We start from the raw sequence: 14,771 nt of genomic DNA on the forward strand, positions 1-14,771 counted from the left end.
TCATGACCGACCAAAGCTTTTCTGGGGCCCTAACAACTTGGAGAGGTACTTAAAGACTTCTTCACCTCCTTCCATACCTAATTTATGACAGAAATCAATCTATCCGAACTACAGAAGACGCTTGACTCGCAGGGCATTGAAATTGTGGACAACCAGAAGGATAGTTTTGTAGGACGTAAAGCACTCGCGGACAAGACTAAAGGTATCTACTCATCTATCATACTCGGAGTGGATGCTCACCTGAATGCTTAGATTTCAAGAAACTACCTGATGAAAACAAACTTGGCGCTTTCAAGGGTCTTCTCAAAGGTAGGCATTCTCAACCTCAATGGTAGGACGTGCAAGTAATCTTAGAATCTTACAGCTTACCAGACTGAAATCGACAATCTTACAAAACGTTCCAAAACCTCGGAATCTGCATTCTTGAACGTATACAAAGTCCTAGGTCTCAATATCTTTTATTCTACCAACCTTCACGGGAGCTCATATTCTCATTAAGCTGAGGCTGTTGACCCTTACCCACTCTTAGAGGCGGCTGTGGTGCGTTCACGAGGTAAATTAAGGTTACACTTCTCACATTCAAGTCTACACACTTTTAGGATCAGACTGTTAAGGCTTCCGAGGTCCGTGACCTCGAAACAGAAATCCGCAAACTGCGAGATGAGAATGCCGAGCTGCGCAAACGCTCCAACGACCAGTCAAATGTGGAAGCTGCTCGAAGGAAAGCAGAAGCAAAAACCGAACAACTGGAACAGAAGGTGCGTGTCAGTGCATGTTCTCTCTACTGCTGTCGTTCATGATCCTTCAAGATGGAAGAGATAATCCAAGAACGCATAACGCAGAAGGAGAATGAATTCAACGCCACTCATGACGAGAAATTGCGAAATTATGAAGATCGGTACACAATTCTAGTAATTCATCGCGTATACTCACTCACAGGCCATCAGTGAACAGGATCTTCGAAGACAACTATTACTGACGAAAAGCCAATTACGAGACCTCCGAATGTTCAATGAATCGAACCAAGCAAAGCTCTTAGATCACAGCCAACGACAAGGTATGTCTTTTCTGTCTTTCATGTTCCTCTCAGCTAATGATGTTGGCTTAGATCAGGAAGCTGTCGAAAAGTTGGCGGAAGTAGACATGATTGTCGCGGACCTTGAGCGTGCTAATAGTCGTGTCGCTGCTCTTGAGCGACGCAATGTTCGTGTACTTCCTGTATGTGGACGATCCTTGGCTCATCTCGTTGTCCTGCCGTTAGGAAATGCTTCGTGCAGAAGCTGAAGCAATGCGCGGCGATACCGAATCCTCTGAGCGGTAAGTTGGTGATCTCCTTGGCGCTTTTGTTCTCATGTCATGTCCAGAGTCAAATCGTTGAACGCACAAGTAGCTAATCTGGAAGCTGAAACAGAACGGATATCGCGCACGCTGGACACCCATAAAGCCGTTACCACCGAGATGGAGACCTCCTTACGCAAAAAGATAGAAGAGATATCTAAAGATCTCCAGCGCAAGGTGTGTTGAAATGTGTCTTGCTTACTCTCAACAATACGTATCTAAAATGTACACAGGTGGCAGAGGTTAATCAACTCAAGCAACGTCTGAAGCAATACAGTGACTATGACGAAATTAAACGCGAGCTAGACATCATGAAAGTATGTGCATGTGGTTTCTACTGTGTTAATCTCATTTAAAGTTGTACACAGTTTGTAGAGTTCGCAGGATTCGAAGACGAACCAGAAGACGATCAACTCCAGATACAAGATCATGAGCTCGGGGTCCATTTACCTAATCCCAATGCAGACAAAGCTAATGCTCAGCAAGGAAAATCTCTGGAAGCCCTTTTAGCTTCCAAGAACAAACGACTGTTGGAAGAGTTGACTAAGTTCAGGGTGTGTATCATCATTTTAAATCTTTCAGACTACTTTTCGACAATTAAGGACTAGATTCTGCACGGAGAATTAGAAACATCACTTCAACATGCTCAAGGACAACTTGATTCTACAAGCACAGAACTAGAAAAACAAAAAACTTTGAATGAAAAGCTGGAAAACGATTTACTGTCTCTCAACAAGCCTAATGGTCACGTTTCTCCGTCTGGGTCATCCGATGTCTTGGCCGGACTGGAAGTTGTACAAAAGGTATATACCTTTCCATGGACTTTGTACGTTACTTATTGTCCCAAATCCAGGAGTCTTCCTCAAGAAGCACCCCAATCCCTTTCGCTTCCTCCGCAGACAATACTATTCTTCCTATTGTCACAAGTCAACGCGACAGGTTCCGTCAAAGAAATGCAGAACTCAAAGAGGTGCTTTGCATTCTGGGTTGCCTGAGTGTTTCAACTGATGGATATCTACAGGAGCTACAAAAACAATTTCATGCGATATCCGAACTTCGCGCTGAAATGAAAAACCTACAGTCGGACAATTTGAAATTGTATGAAAAGGTTCGATACATGCAGAGCTATCGAGAAGAATCCGGTGGCCGTGCGGTGACTTCTCAACTGGATCCTTTACCAGCACCTGGGGAAAGTGCTGATGACATGAGTATATATCGCGCCCGTTATGAAGCCAACATCAACCCTTTTGAGGCATTCAGAGGTCGTGTAAGTGACACCCTTTAGTGCCTATCCCTTCGTTTGACTTGTGTGAAACAGGAAGCCACTCGAGCCATTCAAAACCTCAATCCAATAGAACGAGGAGTCCTCATTCTTACACGAACCATTCTAGGCAACAGACGTGCAAGGACTTTCTTTATTTTCTATGCATTGACACTGCACCTCCTCATCATGTACACAACATATGAACTGAGTACATCGTCTGGGTCACAACTCCAAATTCAACCTTATCCATGATGTTCTGCTGAGTTTTGCTTAATCTATATGTTCTACGATAATGAAATAGGATAATGGGTATGTACCACTGGCTCACTCAAAATTTACCCTAGCATTTCACGAGCGAGGACCAGGTGTCTTTTTGTTGTAGTAGGAAGTGAGAGCACGTTCGACCGCATTAAATACAGGTTGCATAGCCTGACAGTTCGAGTAAGCAAACATAAATTACATCTCAAGGGTCACTCACCACCTCGACACGACTTGGATCAATACCCTGTTGTTGAGCAGTCTGTACAAGTGCGGCTATTTTTTCGGGAGTTTTAGAAAGATACCCAATCATTTTGGCGGCTTTTGCCGCTCTTTGAGCTGGGGTAGACAAACTGGAGCTTTGTCCGTCGGTCATTGGTGGACAAGTCGATGTCCAAAAATGTCGCAGAAATTCATTAGCTGCGGTTTGACACGATCGCATTTGTCTGAAAAGGCCTTCAGGTATATCATCTGGAGGCTGAGTTGAGCACAGAAATAATGAGGTAGAGACTGACATACGTTTCCTTACTTTGACGTCCAGTCGAGCGTGGACATTCTGCGTCATCGACAACAACGCAGCGTCGTAAGGTTTGCGTTCTACTTTGAGCTTGAACGGAATAGAAGTGTTTAGTAGGTGGTAGGGCATGTCAAAAAAAAATGAAACCTGGGCAAAATTAGTGTCCCACTGTTGTAGATTCAATACAGTGTTTCTTATGATAGATGTTACATCAAGTTTCTATTGCTGGTGTCAGAGCAGCTCATGAAATTGAAGCACTGGAAATGATACCTCTTTCAATGTATTATGTTGAGTATCCTTCATCTGTCCTTCGAAATACCGTTGTCTATCTTGCATTTCAAGTGCTATACCGGCGGATGACTCAGGGTTATGCAAGTCCTCAATGTCTATATCCTCGACCTCACGCTATTTGAACCATCAATCAATCATTGAGATAAGTAAAGAAGTTGGGCAGCGAACCTCGTCAATGGTTGTCCGCTTACGTTTTGTTGAAGATCCTTCTCCCCTAAAAATCTGGTAAGCACATTTGAACGGGATGTTAAAGAGAGCGACTTGCAATGCAGAATTCAACAGCCTTTCTGAATGCTCGTTGAATTTTCGTATCAAAGGCAATGCACCTTTTTGCCGTCCAGCTTGCATTGTGATGTCTTGCTCGTTACCAACCTGCAAAAAAAGAATAAATGAGTAAGATTCAGCATATAGTGGAGAAAACGCGTAATTGTACTTGTTCGTGGTCCTCGCGGGTGGCGCCAAGATCGACGAACAGTTCCACCTTATCGTCCCTTTGTCGGCGAGGTTCAAGTTCTGCTCAACGACACACGCAAATGATGAACTCAAGAATGTAGTCGGGACGCATAGGATAAAACGAACCGTCGTCATCCTTCTCCAAATACTTGTCAAATATTGGGTCGTCTTGGACCACATGCTGAGCTGCAGCAGACCGAATAGATGCACGATGTGCATTGAACAACTTAGAGCGGAAATAACGCGTCCAAAATTCGGCCTCCGTGAGCTTTGTTTGCATATGAATTTATGTTATTACATTGTAAAGACGAGATAACACCGGATACCTTGGAAGGAACGGTTTCGTGATAAGCTTTCGCGACGACGGGATATTGCTCGAAAGTGTCATGTATGAGTTGAGGCGTTAATTGAATGACACCATCCACAGTTTCAGTTCGTGGGTCCACCAGAACACCTGACTTGCCTTTGCGCTGTGAGTCTTGCGCTACTTGGGCATATATAAGATGCTGAGGATGAACATTAGATGGATATCAGGCTATCAAGAAAAAGAAGCCGCACCTCTCGACCCTCCCAAAACTCTGCTTCACTAATGTGCCCCCCAGCCACTAGTTCCCGGTGTAACGCGGCTAATTCCGGATCGTTCATGAACACATTCTTTCTATGACGAAAGTCAGCAGCCGGGTCTGTGCCAGGAATGATAGGAGTGGCGCGTAAGTTGTCGCTGGAAACAGAAGTAGCTCTAGAAGTGGAAGGCCGCGACGATATTGCCCCAGTCCTCAGTGGTTGGGAAGTTGAAGCTGCAGAAACAGAGCTGAACACCGGAAGTTTCGTTGGACTTTCCGTGGATTTTCGATTTCGAGCAATGATTGTTGTAAGTTCTGCTTTGAATTTTTCGCGTTCTCCGAGTGCCACAGGATTGGGTGAGATGAAGGTGAAGTTATGGCCATTATCGTCACCAAAAAGAGCTATTTTCAGTTTTACTTGGGATGCGCCTTCTTTACTGCAGAACAATGCTGTTCCAAAATTGAATCATTACAACTTTGATAGAAAAGGTGTTGTCGTACATGAAGTTTCAGCATGTGGAACGCGCACAGAAGGGGCTTTTTGGCCGTTTTGAGTCCATTGTAAGTAAGAGTCTGTGAGTTCCAAGATACCGGGTGTTTTCTTATAAAACACATTTGCCGTGACCATGGTAGGCATCGAGAAACTATGGCTGCCGCTCTGTCAGTCTTCAAAAAGTGCATGCACGTGATTTCCACACTGAGTGTCGAGACTTAAGTTAGTCACAACTTGTACTTATTATACTTACTACTATACTTTTGTATTACTGAGCACTCGAGTCAGTTGAAGTCAGAAGTTTCGATTAATGCTTGTCTGTACCTGTCTGTGCAGGGCAAGAAATTGGGGTCAAGGGGACAATGTTCGCGGGCCGGCCTTCTCATATTTTCGACTCACGGTCCAAGACTTAAATAAGTTTTGACCTTCCTCATCGACATCCATCTGACATCAGTATACATCAACATTAACTAGAATGTCGCTCGCCCCTCACGACAGTCAGTATAGTTCTAACTCCTAGCCATCCTGCTTATCAAGAGTACCGCAGTCTCTTTACCCTTTGATTTTCCGAAAGAAGAGGAAAAGGTCATTGCATTTTGGCGAGAAATAGACGCGTTTCAGACCAGCCTGAAGCTCTCCGAGGGGCGACCAGAGTACACCTTCTTCGATGGGCCACCATTTGCGACTGGTCTCCCGCATTATGGCCACTTGTTAGCAGGAACCATCAAGGTAAGTAATGTTCAAAAAACGCTCACAGACGGTCTGAACGATTTGTATAGGATATCGTTACTCGACATGCATCCTCGAGTGGATTCCATGTACCCCGTAGATTTGGTTGGGATACACATGGGCTTCCCGTAGAACACGAGATTGACAAAAAATTTGGTATCACCGGCAAAGACGATGTTATGGCAATGGGTATCGACAAGTACAACGCGGAGTGTAGAAATATTGTAATGCGGTATTCCAACGAATGGAGAAACACGGTAGAAAGGATGGGTAGATGGATCGACTTCGATAACGATTACAAGACCCTCAATATCAGTTTCATGGAATCGGTGTGGTGGGCATTCAAGGAGCTCTTCAAAAAAGGATTGGTATACCGAGGATTACGGGTCATGCCTTATTCGACAGGATTGACCACGCCGTTATCCAATTTCGAGGCAGGGTTAGATTACAGGGATATTAATGACCCCGCTGGTTTGTACATCGTCTTGTACTCGTTATCCTCCCTGATCGTAACGTTTTGCAGTGACGGTCGCATTCCCCTTGGTCGATGACCCGGCAACGTCATTACTTGCTTGGACGACAACGCCCTGGACATTACCTTCCAACCTCGCTCTATGTGTCCATCCAGATTTTACCTACATCAAGATTCATGACGCCGAGAAGGATCAGAACTTCATCTTACACGAGAATTTGCTTTCCACCCTTTACAAAGACCCAAAGAAAGCCAAGTACAAGAAACTTGGTCAATTCCAAGGTTCTGATATGAAAGGATGGAGATATATTCCACTTTTTGAGTATTTCACAGAACAGGTGAATATTACTTGCTTCTTTTGCTAACTAATTTAAAAATCTGTACCCGTTTTCTCTAGTTTGAAGATAAAGCTTTCCGGGTTGTAGTAGACACGTATGTCACCGCATCTGACGGTACAGGTATTGTACACCAAGCCCCAGCATTCGGTGAAGATGACCATCGCATTGCTATTGCAAATGGTGTCCTCAGTCCAGAGGAAATGCCTCCATGCCCCATTGACGATAAGGGTAACTTTACAAAGGAGGTTCCTGATTTCGCAGGCGAAAACTTCAAGGTGCATAATTTTCTTGTCTGATTGAGAATTCTTCATCATTTTGAATATTCTATCTAGGCTGCAGATAGCAAGATTCAAAAAATGCTCAAGATCAAAGGTCGCTTAATCGTGCAGTCCACGCTCAAGCACTCTTATCCTTTTTGTTGGAGGTACGCATGTCAAATCCTCGTCCATGACTCATACTAATTTAAGACGCAAGGTCAAAAACCCCGTTGATGTACCGTGCGTTCCCGGTGTGGTTCGTCAGAGTAACCCCCATCGTCGATGACTTGGTCAAAAACAACGCTCAGACAAGATGGCAAGCATATCACGTATCTCACCTATTAGTACTTCCTAATCGGGACATCGCAGGGTGCCTCAGAGCGTTGGGGATGGTCGATTTGGAAACTGGTTAGCATCGGCTCGAGATTGGAACATTTCACGGAACCGATACTGGGGAACACCCATTCCCTTATGGGTCAGTGACGACATGGAAGAGGTACTCCATTTTGTCGATCTCTGGTTCTCAAAATTTTACTCTATTTCTAGGTCGTCGCCATCGGTTCGGTTGAAGAATTGGAGACTTTGTCTGGTGTTAAGGGAATTACAGATCTGCATCGGGAAAACATTGACCATATCACCATTCCTTCACGTCAAGGGAAGGGGAGCCTCAAGCGTACTGAAGAGGTATTCGACTGTTGGTTTGAGTCTGGAAGGTAAGTGTATTTTGTTGATCAGGTCTGACTCACCCTCACCTTCCTTCTAGTATGCCGTATGCACAACAACACTATCCTTTCGAGAACAAGGAGATTTTCACCAATGGCTTTCCAGGAGACTTTGTTTGCGAAGGCATAGATCAAACCCGTGGATGGTTCTATACCCTTCTTGTTCTGTCAACTCATCTGTTTGGAACTGCGCCGTGGAAAAATCTCATCGTAACGGGTCTGGTTCTTGCAGCGTTAGTGTCCAAAATCTTCTAATTTCTGATAAACTCAGACTGGCGATTGTTTTCAGTGATGGCAAAAAAATGAGTAAGAGCCTCAAAAATTATCCAGATCCCAATATCATCATCGATACATACGGCGCTGATGCTACAAGGTGATTATCAACTTGCAACCTGTATGGCGAGTACCGGGGCTCTAATGATTTCGATTTTAGAATGTATCTCGTCAATTCGCCCATTGTTCGAGGGGACAACTTGCGCTTCCGGGAAGAGGGCGTTAAGGATGTCATCTCTCGTGTTCTTCTGCCATGGCTCAATTCTTTCCGTTTCTTCCTCGGACATGTTGCTATCTTGAAAAAAGTTACAGGAATTGATTTTAAATACGACCCGCATGTACCACTTCCCAACAATGTCATGGACCGGTGGGTCCTTGCTCGTTGCCAGTCGCTGATTTTGTTGGTACGACAAGAGATGGCAGCCTATAGGTTGTATACCATCATCCCCCGTCTACTGGATCTCATCGACGAGCTTACGAACTGGTACATTCGATTCAACCGCAAGCGTTTCAAAGGTGAAGATGGTCAACAGGATACCATTTCAGCACTGAATACTCTGTTCGAAACGTTGCTCACTCTCTGTTTAACAATGGTGAGAGGTTTTCCGGTCCTCGTGCAACTTACAACTAATCTGACATCTTAGTCATCATACACTCCATTCTTTACGGAGAACATCTATCAAACACTTCGTCTGTATATCCCGGAAGACCCGAAGGCGGGCGATACCCGTTCAGTGCATTTCCTTCGATTCCCGGAGGTGAAGCAAGAGTATTTCGATGTAGATATTGAGCGCCAGGTAGCGCGTATGCAGGCTGTCATTGACTTGTCAAGAAACATTCGTGAAAAAAACAATTTATCGCTCAAGGTTGGTACTTTATAACTCGGTGTTCTTGTTTCTAGCTCAACGCATGTGATAGACGCCTTTGATGGAGCTCTTGGTATTTCACCCTGATGAGCAATACCTCGCCGACATTCGACCGCTACAGCGGTACATCGAGTCAGAGCTAAATGTTCGTGATGTCATCTTCAGTTCGGATGAGAGACTATCTGGAGTACGCTACCGTGCTGTCGCCGATTGGGGTGTCCTGGGCAAGAAGCTTAGAAAGGATATCGGCCGTGTCAAGAAAGCCTTGCCTGACGTTAGCTCCGATAGGGTGAAAGAATATATCAGTACTGGCAAGATGGATGTGGATGGGATTACTTTGGTAGAGGGTGACCTTGCTGTCCAGCGTTACCTCGAACTTCCTTCATCGGGAATTGGACAATATGGCACGCACACGGACAATGATGTTGTTGTCCGACTAGATATCCAAATCCATGCAGATCTCCAGGGCGAGTGGCTTGCACGGGAGCTCATCAACCGTATACAAAAGCTACGCAAGAAGGCTGGATTACAGGCAACGGACGATGTCGAACTATACTATTCGCTCGAAGGCAGCACTGGCGCCGCCCTTCTTGATGCAATGGAGCAGTATGCAGAATTCATCCGCAAAACAGTTGGGAATGTCCCAATCAATGACAACCAGCGTAAATCTGGGACAGAGCTCATTCGGGAAGAACAGGAAATTGTAGATGTGAAGTTTGAGTTGATATTAGTGAGACCATAGGATATAGTTTATAGCTAGTACTACTTATATATTACATTGTTATCATTACACGCAGATAGATATACGGATGTTCAATCATTTCTTGGACGAACCAAAACCTCCAAAACCCATCAGCTTGGCCATTTCGTCATTCTCTGGATTGTTGGCTGCCAGAGCGTTAACAAGTAGCTTTTCCTTTTGAGCCTTCTTCTGAGCCTTCTTCTCTTCACGGATCGCCGTTTCCTTGGCCCTCACTTCAGCCAAACGTTGGTCGAAATCATATGCTTTGGCATTAGTCGCTTCTTTGGTCTTTTCACGAAGAAGCGCAATGCGCGCGCGAACTTGTTCCAGAGTTGATCGTTCCAACCGAGTACTTTGTCCCAACGCTCTTAGATCTACGAGAACAACCGTTAGATCTCAAAATCATGACGATAGTGGAAATCCTACGTACGAGCGCGACTGTTGATATGGTCCAAGTACCCAGTAGTGTCCTTGTAGGTTCGATTACAAGCCTCACAGTGAAACCCTGGCTGGCCTGAGCCTCTTCCACCGGGATTCTGAACGACCATAGTCTTGTTAAGATTTTTATCGAGGTCGAGAGAGCCTTCTCGCTGTTTCATTAGTTCTGTGGGCTTTGGGAGATCCTGTTTTGGCCCTTTTCGGGGCCTCTTTCCTGGCATATATGCATAAGTGAGAGGATATAAAGATATGGGATATTCTCACCTTGCTTCATACGCTCTTCATTCTCCTGCATCCTCTCTTTCTCTTCGAGGTCGCGCTTTTTGGCTCTCTCAGTATATTCTTCTTTGTCCCATTTCTTCCTGAAGTCAGTGTCGGCAGCTTTGGTCCCATATGCACCTCCGCCCTTGTCAGCCATGATGGCGGTAATCGATTCCGAAATGACAGCCACGTACACGTGGTTCACAACGTACTCCTTTTCTTTCATGCAGCCAGCCAAATATCATGAGCGAACCAGACGTTGACTTGGAATTCGGCTATTCTTTGTCTTTCCCTTTACCCTTTCGTGTATTCGCCCTGACTTCATTGGGTATTCTCGCATGGGCAACCAACATTCACGGACTCGATAACTTCGGTGTCGACGTCGTTTCAGCCCTTGATTTACGCATAGGAGACCATCATTCTCCTTCTCAACGATACTGGCCAGATTCACCGCGAAAAGCAGACGTGACCGTCCTATACAAGAATGTTTACCGGATATTCATCACTTATTCAGTATGGTGTTTGGTATCTTGGACAACGTTCCGCTCCCTAAGTCAAGGGAATCCGACTCTAGTCGACGTTTATGGATACATTCCAGCTGTTTTTGCCCTTCTTACTGTCATAATCTTGCTACTTCCCTTTCATGTACTTTTCAAACCCGAGCGAGACAAGTTTCTTCAGTACGTCTTTTTCCGCAGCTATCTTCGTTTACAAAATCTAAAGTGTTCGATCTTCAGTGCAATCCGACGTTGTATCTCTTCTTCCCCCGACAGTCCCGTCTATTTTGCAGACGTAGTGTTTGCGGATATTTTCACGTCGTTCGCCAAAGTTTTGGGAGATGTCTTCATCTCACTCCGTATGCTTTTCCCGGGAAATAGCCTCTTAGAACCACCTGCTGATCACGGTTGGACGCGCTGGATCATGCCCACTATCATGAGGTATATCATTTTCAAACATCCGCGGCCCATCTGACCAGCTTTAGCATACCTTACTTAGTTCGTTTTCGCCAATGCGTCATTGAATGGCTTTCCGTGGATAACACCAGCAGAAGGCCACTAGCCAATGCTGTGAAATACGCTACTGCTTTCCCAGTAATGTATCTATCTGCTGCCCAGCGATTGGTGGTATCGGATTTGATTAATGAGAAGGGAAAACAAGCGGCCGAGGAAGCATGGCATGGTGAACATCCGTTATTCAGACTTTGGTGGGCTCCAACTATAGTTTATATCCTTGATCTTCTGTTCAACTTTACTCCAGGCTTCTTTTCGCAGCGATTAACTCTCTGTACTCATTCTGGTGGGATGTTACAAATGACTGGGGATTGGAATTATTGAAACCCGGTTCCAAAACATCCGGCCGACCTCTCCCTCCTAGACGTCTCGTTCTCCCTCACCTCCATTCCGGAACTGCGCTTCTTGGATCCCACCGTCCCGTCCCGGAAAGTGAAGATCATCCTGCATATCCATTTGGATTACGACCTACGTTATTGTATCCTTTACCTGTCTATCCGTTACTGGTATTTCTCAACCTCATCCTCCGGTTGACATGGTCCATCAAGCTTTCTAGCCACCTGCATTCCAAGTCTGAAGGCAGCGTCGCAATATTCCTCATAGAAGTAGCAGAGATAGTTCGTAGATGGATGTGGGTATTTGTGCGAGTCGAATGGGAAGTGATTAAAAAGGCCCGGGAAGCGCGCAATGCCGGAAGGACTAGCTTTAGTGATACCGATGAACCCGAGTTTGAGATGATCACAACTCCTACTATGGAGCATGAAATAGACCCATAGGTGTGTTATTTTGGTCCCTCAGGTGAATGTATATCCCGATCTGACCGCCAAGACAGATTACTAGGCAGATTATTATCCCATACAACATTACCTTAATGGCGCTTTCCTACCTATTCCTACCTGCTCCGATTGAACTGCTCACACCCGATAATTATCGCTTTGTTCCGGAAGAAGCTCAAGGAACTGTGCAGGTGCAGCGGGGATTTTCGTGTCGTTACGCGTTTTGAACCTAGATGCCTAACAAGATCGCGGACAATATCAGTCGTTTGGTGGCTCTTGGTGGTGTCCTAAACAGCGGACTGAAGCGTACAATCTCAGCTTCAGCCAATCATCGTTGGCGGTTAACGATCACATGTTCATTCCTCTGTGTATTTCGAAGTTAACCATATTTGTCTAATCTGCATCTATCGAATAACTTTCTGTCATCTGATGGACCCGTTGCTCGGAGCTCACAGGATCTCCATCTCGTATAAAAGGTCGCTACAAATGTTCCCCATGGTTCTCATCTCATACGCTTGCTACTAACTCTCGAAAATGAAGGTCTGACGACATTCGGTGTTATAGATTGAGAAACTAATCACGTTCACGCTTTGTTGGATAGATTCTTGCTATCCTTTACAATGGTTATGAACATGCCGAGGCAGAGCCTCGCCTACACGGTACCGTCGAGAACAAGGTACCTCAAAATCATAGCAGTCTAATTGCCCCAGTTTGAACTATACCACAGCTCGGAATTGAAGGATGGCTTGAATCGCTCGGTCATGAGTTTATTGGTGCGCAGTTAATGCCCTCACGTCGGGCGGTGAAAGTTGACTGATTATTTGGTCGCAGTGAGCAGCAATAAAGAGGGACCTGACAGCGATTTCCAGAAACACATTGTCGATGTACAATTAAACTGTTTTCCTAAGTACGAACACTTGCTGAGGCCTTTTTGTTGCCTTTCGTAGGCCGAAGTCCTGATCACTACTCCATTCCACCCTGGCTATTTGACTCGTGATCTCGTGGAGAAGGTAACCGGATTGACCAACTGCTCTTTATCACTTTCACCTAATCGTAGTTCCATGTAGGCCAAAAACCTCAAGCTCTGTGTGACCGCGGGTGTCGGTTCAGATCACATTGACTTAAATGCCGCTGTTGACCACAAAATTCAAGTCTTGGAGGTTAGCTACTGGCTTACATTTTCCACACAATATCTTACAAAGTTCTAGGTTTCGGGGTCAAACGTTGTTTCTGTCGCTGAGCATGTTATCATGTCCATCCTTCTTCTTGTGCGCAACTTTGTTCCGGCACACGAAATGATTGAGCGAGGCGATTGGCACGTGTCCGAGATTGCTCGCAATGCTTTTGATCTCGAAGGCAAAGTTGTCGGAACCATTGGGGCTGGAAGAATCGGTTACCGTGTACTTCAACGTCTGGCTCCTTTTGACTGCAAAGAACTCCTGTATTACGATTATGCACCGTTACCTGCTGCATCCCAGCAAGCTGTAAAGGCTCGTCGTGTTGAGGACATAAAGGTTTATATGCTTGCTTCTTATTCAACATTGGAGATTATTGAATCACCCTGCAGGACTTTGTATCTCAGTGTGATGTTGTCACTGTCAACTGCCCTCTTCATGAGGGTACTAGAGGACTTATCAATGATGAGTTGCTCTCTCACTTCAAGAAGGGAGCTTGGCTCGTCAACACTGCCCGAGGAGCAATCTGTGACAAGGACGCAGTTGCCCGCGCCTTGAAGAGCGGACAGCTTTCCGGTTATGCTGGTGATGTATGGGATGTTCAGCCGGCTCCCAAAGATCATGTCTGGCGTACTGCAAAGAACCCTCTAGGGGGTGGAAATGGCATGGTTCCTCATTATTCTGGCAGTACCATCGATGCACAGGCGCGCTATGCTAATGGTGTCAAGAGTATTTTGGAGAACTACTTCCATGACAAGCCCCAGGAGCCTCAGAACATTATTATCGGGCTTGGCAAATATGAGACTAAAGCTTGTGAGTTGTTTTTGGCTTTAATGCTCTTCTTTCCTGCCTAAACGTCATTTGTAGACGGGCAACGTTGAAATGGAAATCGAAGAATTCATTGTGTTACTTGTATCATATTTGTGCTATGTAAAGGACATAATTTATTGACACAAGCATTGTACAACTTGGAGATTTTCAACGAAAGTCACCAGTTATCTGGTCCATCCAAACGTTAACCACGTTCGGTCGTTCTTGGCAGAGGGACAATTGCGATACCTTTGACAGTATTTCATTCGTTCGACTATGTACCTCAAGTTCTCGCCTTAGAATTGCCGTGTACCTTTGCACACTGCCTTCGATTCATCCCTCTCCCTACTGCATTGACCTCCTCTCCCCATTATCTTCCCTCTACAAGCCCACAGCGGTCTCCTTTAAATCAAGATTGCAACCACCAAAGAAGGACAGGAACGTCTCATCAACCGTGCAGTCAGACGGATCCGAGCGAATCGGGGCGGCAGCGGTATCTGGCCACACTTTTGTTTTGAAAATCACAGAAACTCTGTATGCCTACGATTAACGTAGCGCCTGGAGGATTATATATATACCTCCCAAGTGCGCTCTATGCGAATCATGTAGCAGTCTATACTGTAATTATCGAGGATAACTACCTTCATACTGTGTCTGGTAATATGCTCAAACCTTCCTTCATCTTCCTTATCGTTTGACCCTTGTGATAGAGTAAAGCGGCGCAC

At 45.3% G+C, this 14,771-nt stretch overlaps 6 protein-coding genes across 6 annotated transcripts; 4 read left to right on the top strand and 2 right to left on the bottom strand.

The window, feature by feature from the left end:
• Positions 1 to 2: 2 nt before the first annotated feature.
• C8R40DRAFT_1161039 (CASP C terminal-domain-containing protein) lies at positions 3 to 2,854 on the top strand (the record flags this gene model as incomplete). The annotated part of the gene is made up of 17 exons (XM_046230081.1): positions 3 to 45; positions 92 to 202; positions 253 to 309; positions 365 to 445; positions 500 to 540; positions 600 to 758; positions 810 to 898; positions 948 to 1,057; positions 1,109 to 1,203; positions 1,262 to 1,317; positions 1,365 to 1,515; positions 1,572 to 1,655; positions 1,707 to 1,892; positions 1,947 to 2,141; positions 2,192 to 2,308; positions 2,360 to 2,605; positions 2,657 to 2,854. 17 exons carry the CDS (start codon positions 3 to 5, stop codon positions 2,852 to 2,854), a joined length of 2,019 nt encoding a protein of 672 aa, XP_046085727.1.
• Positions 2,855 to 2,950: 96 nt separating this feature from the next.
• On the bottom strand, positions 2,951 to 5,321 carry C8R40DRAFT_1046746 (uncharacterized protein; the record flags this gene model as incomplete). Its single annotated transcript, XM_046224385.1, has 11 exons — positions 2,951 to 3,031; positions 3,081 to 3,331; positions 3,380 to 3,467; positions 3,525 to 3,596; positions 3,648 to 3,755; positions 3,837 to 4,040; positions 4,102 to 4,184; positions 4,248 to 4,389; positions 4,448 to 4,627; positions 4,680 to 5,134; positions 5,186 to 5,321. The coding sequence occupies 11 exons, from the start codon at positions 5,319 to 5,321 to the stop codon at positions 2,951 to 2,953; spliced, it is 1,800 nt and encodes a 599-aa protein (XP_046085728.1).
• Positions 5,322 to 5,437: 116 nt separating this feature from the next.
• Positions 5,438 to 9,578, top strand: C8R40DRAFT_1147963 (tRNA synthetases class I-domain-containing protein; the record flags this gene model as incomplete). Its single annotated transcript, XM_046229524.1, has 14 exons — positions 5,438 to 5,674; positions 5,725 to 5,906; positions 5,957 to 6,377; positions 6,430 to 6,716; positions 6,776 to 6,991; positions 7,049 to 7,140; positions 7,191 to 7,289; positions 7,343 to 7,469; positions 7,520 to 7,686; positions 7,737 to 7,928; positions 7,985 to 8,068; positions 8,129 to 8,561; positions 8,613 to 8,834; positions 8,887 to 9,578. Exons 1-14 carry the CDS (start codon positions 5,653 to 5,655, stop codon positions 9,574 to 9,576), a joined length of 3,234 nt encoding a protein of 1,077 aa, XP_046085729.1. The 5' UTR covers positions 5,438 to 5,652.
• On the bottom strand, positions 9,579 to 10,458 carry C8R40DRAFT_1107371 (uncharacterized protein). Its single transcript, XM_046228197.1, has 3 exons — positions 10,279 to 10,458; positions 10,007 to 10,228; positions 9,579 to 9,950 (listed from the first exon to the last, which is right to left on the bottom strand). The coding sequence occupies exons 1-3, from the start codon at positions 10,430 to 10,432 to the stop codon at positions 9,652 to 9,654; spliced, it is 675 nt and encodes a 224-aa protein (XP_046085730.1). The 5' UTR covers positions 10,433 to 10,458; the 3' UTR covers positions 9,579 to 9,651.
• Positions 10,459 to 10,518: 60 nt separating this feature from the next.
• Positions 10,519 to 12,061, top strand: C8R40DRAFT_1046857 (EXS family-domain-containing protein; the record flags this gene model as incomplete). The annotated part of the gene is made up of 4 exons (XM_046224393.1): positions 10,519 to 10,955; positions 11,013 to 11,213; positions 11,258 to 11,479; positions 11,533 to 12,061. 4 exons carry the CDS (start codon positions 10,519 to 10,521, stop codon positions 12,059 to 12,061), a joined length of 1,389 nt encoding a protein of 462 aa, XP_046085731.1.
• A 534-nt stretch (positions 12,062 to 12,595) lies between these two features.
• Positions 12,596 to 14,255, top strand: C8R40DRAFT_1069998 (NAD-dependent formate dehydrogenase; the record flags this gene model as incomplete). Its single annotated transcript, XM_046226185.1, has 9 exons — positions 12,596 to 12,601; positions 12,663 to 12,737; positions 12,789 to 12,834; positions 12,893 to 12,945; positions 13,009 to 13,071; positions 13,129 to 13,221; positions 13,270 to 13,575; positions 13,629 to 14,049; positions 14,194 to 14,255. 9 exons carry the CDS (start codon positions 12,596 to 12,598, stop codon positions 14,253 to 14,255), a joined length of 1,125 nt encoding a protein of 374 aa, XP_046085732.1.
• Between the last annotated feature and the right edge of the window lie 516 nt (positions 14,256 to 14,771).

This window comes from Lentinula edodes (genome assembly GCF_021015755.1).
Source record: "Lentinula edodes strain Le(Bin) 0899 ss11 chromosome Unknown C8R40scaffold_20, whole genome shotgun sequence".
Classification (NCBI taxonomy): Eukaryota; Fungi; Basidiomycota; class Agaricomycetes; order Agaricales; family Omphalotaceae; genus Lentinula; species Lentinula edodes.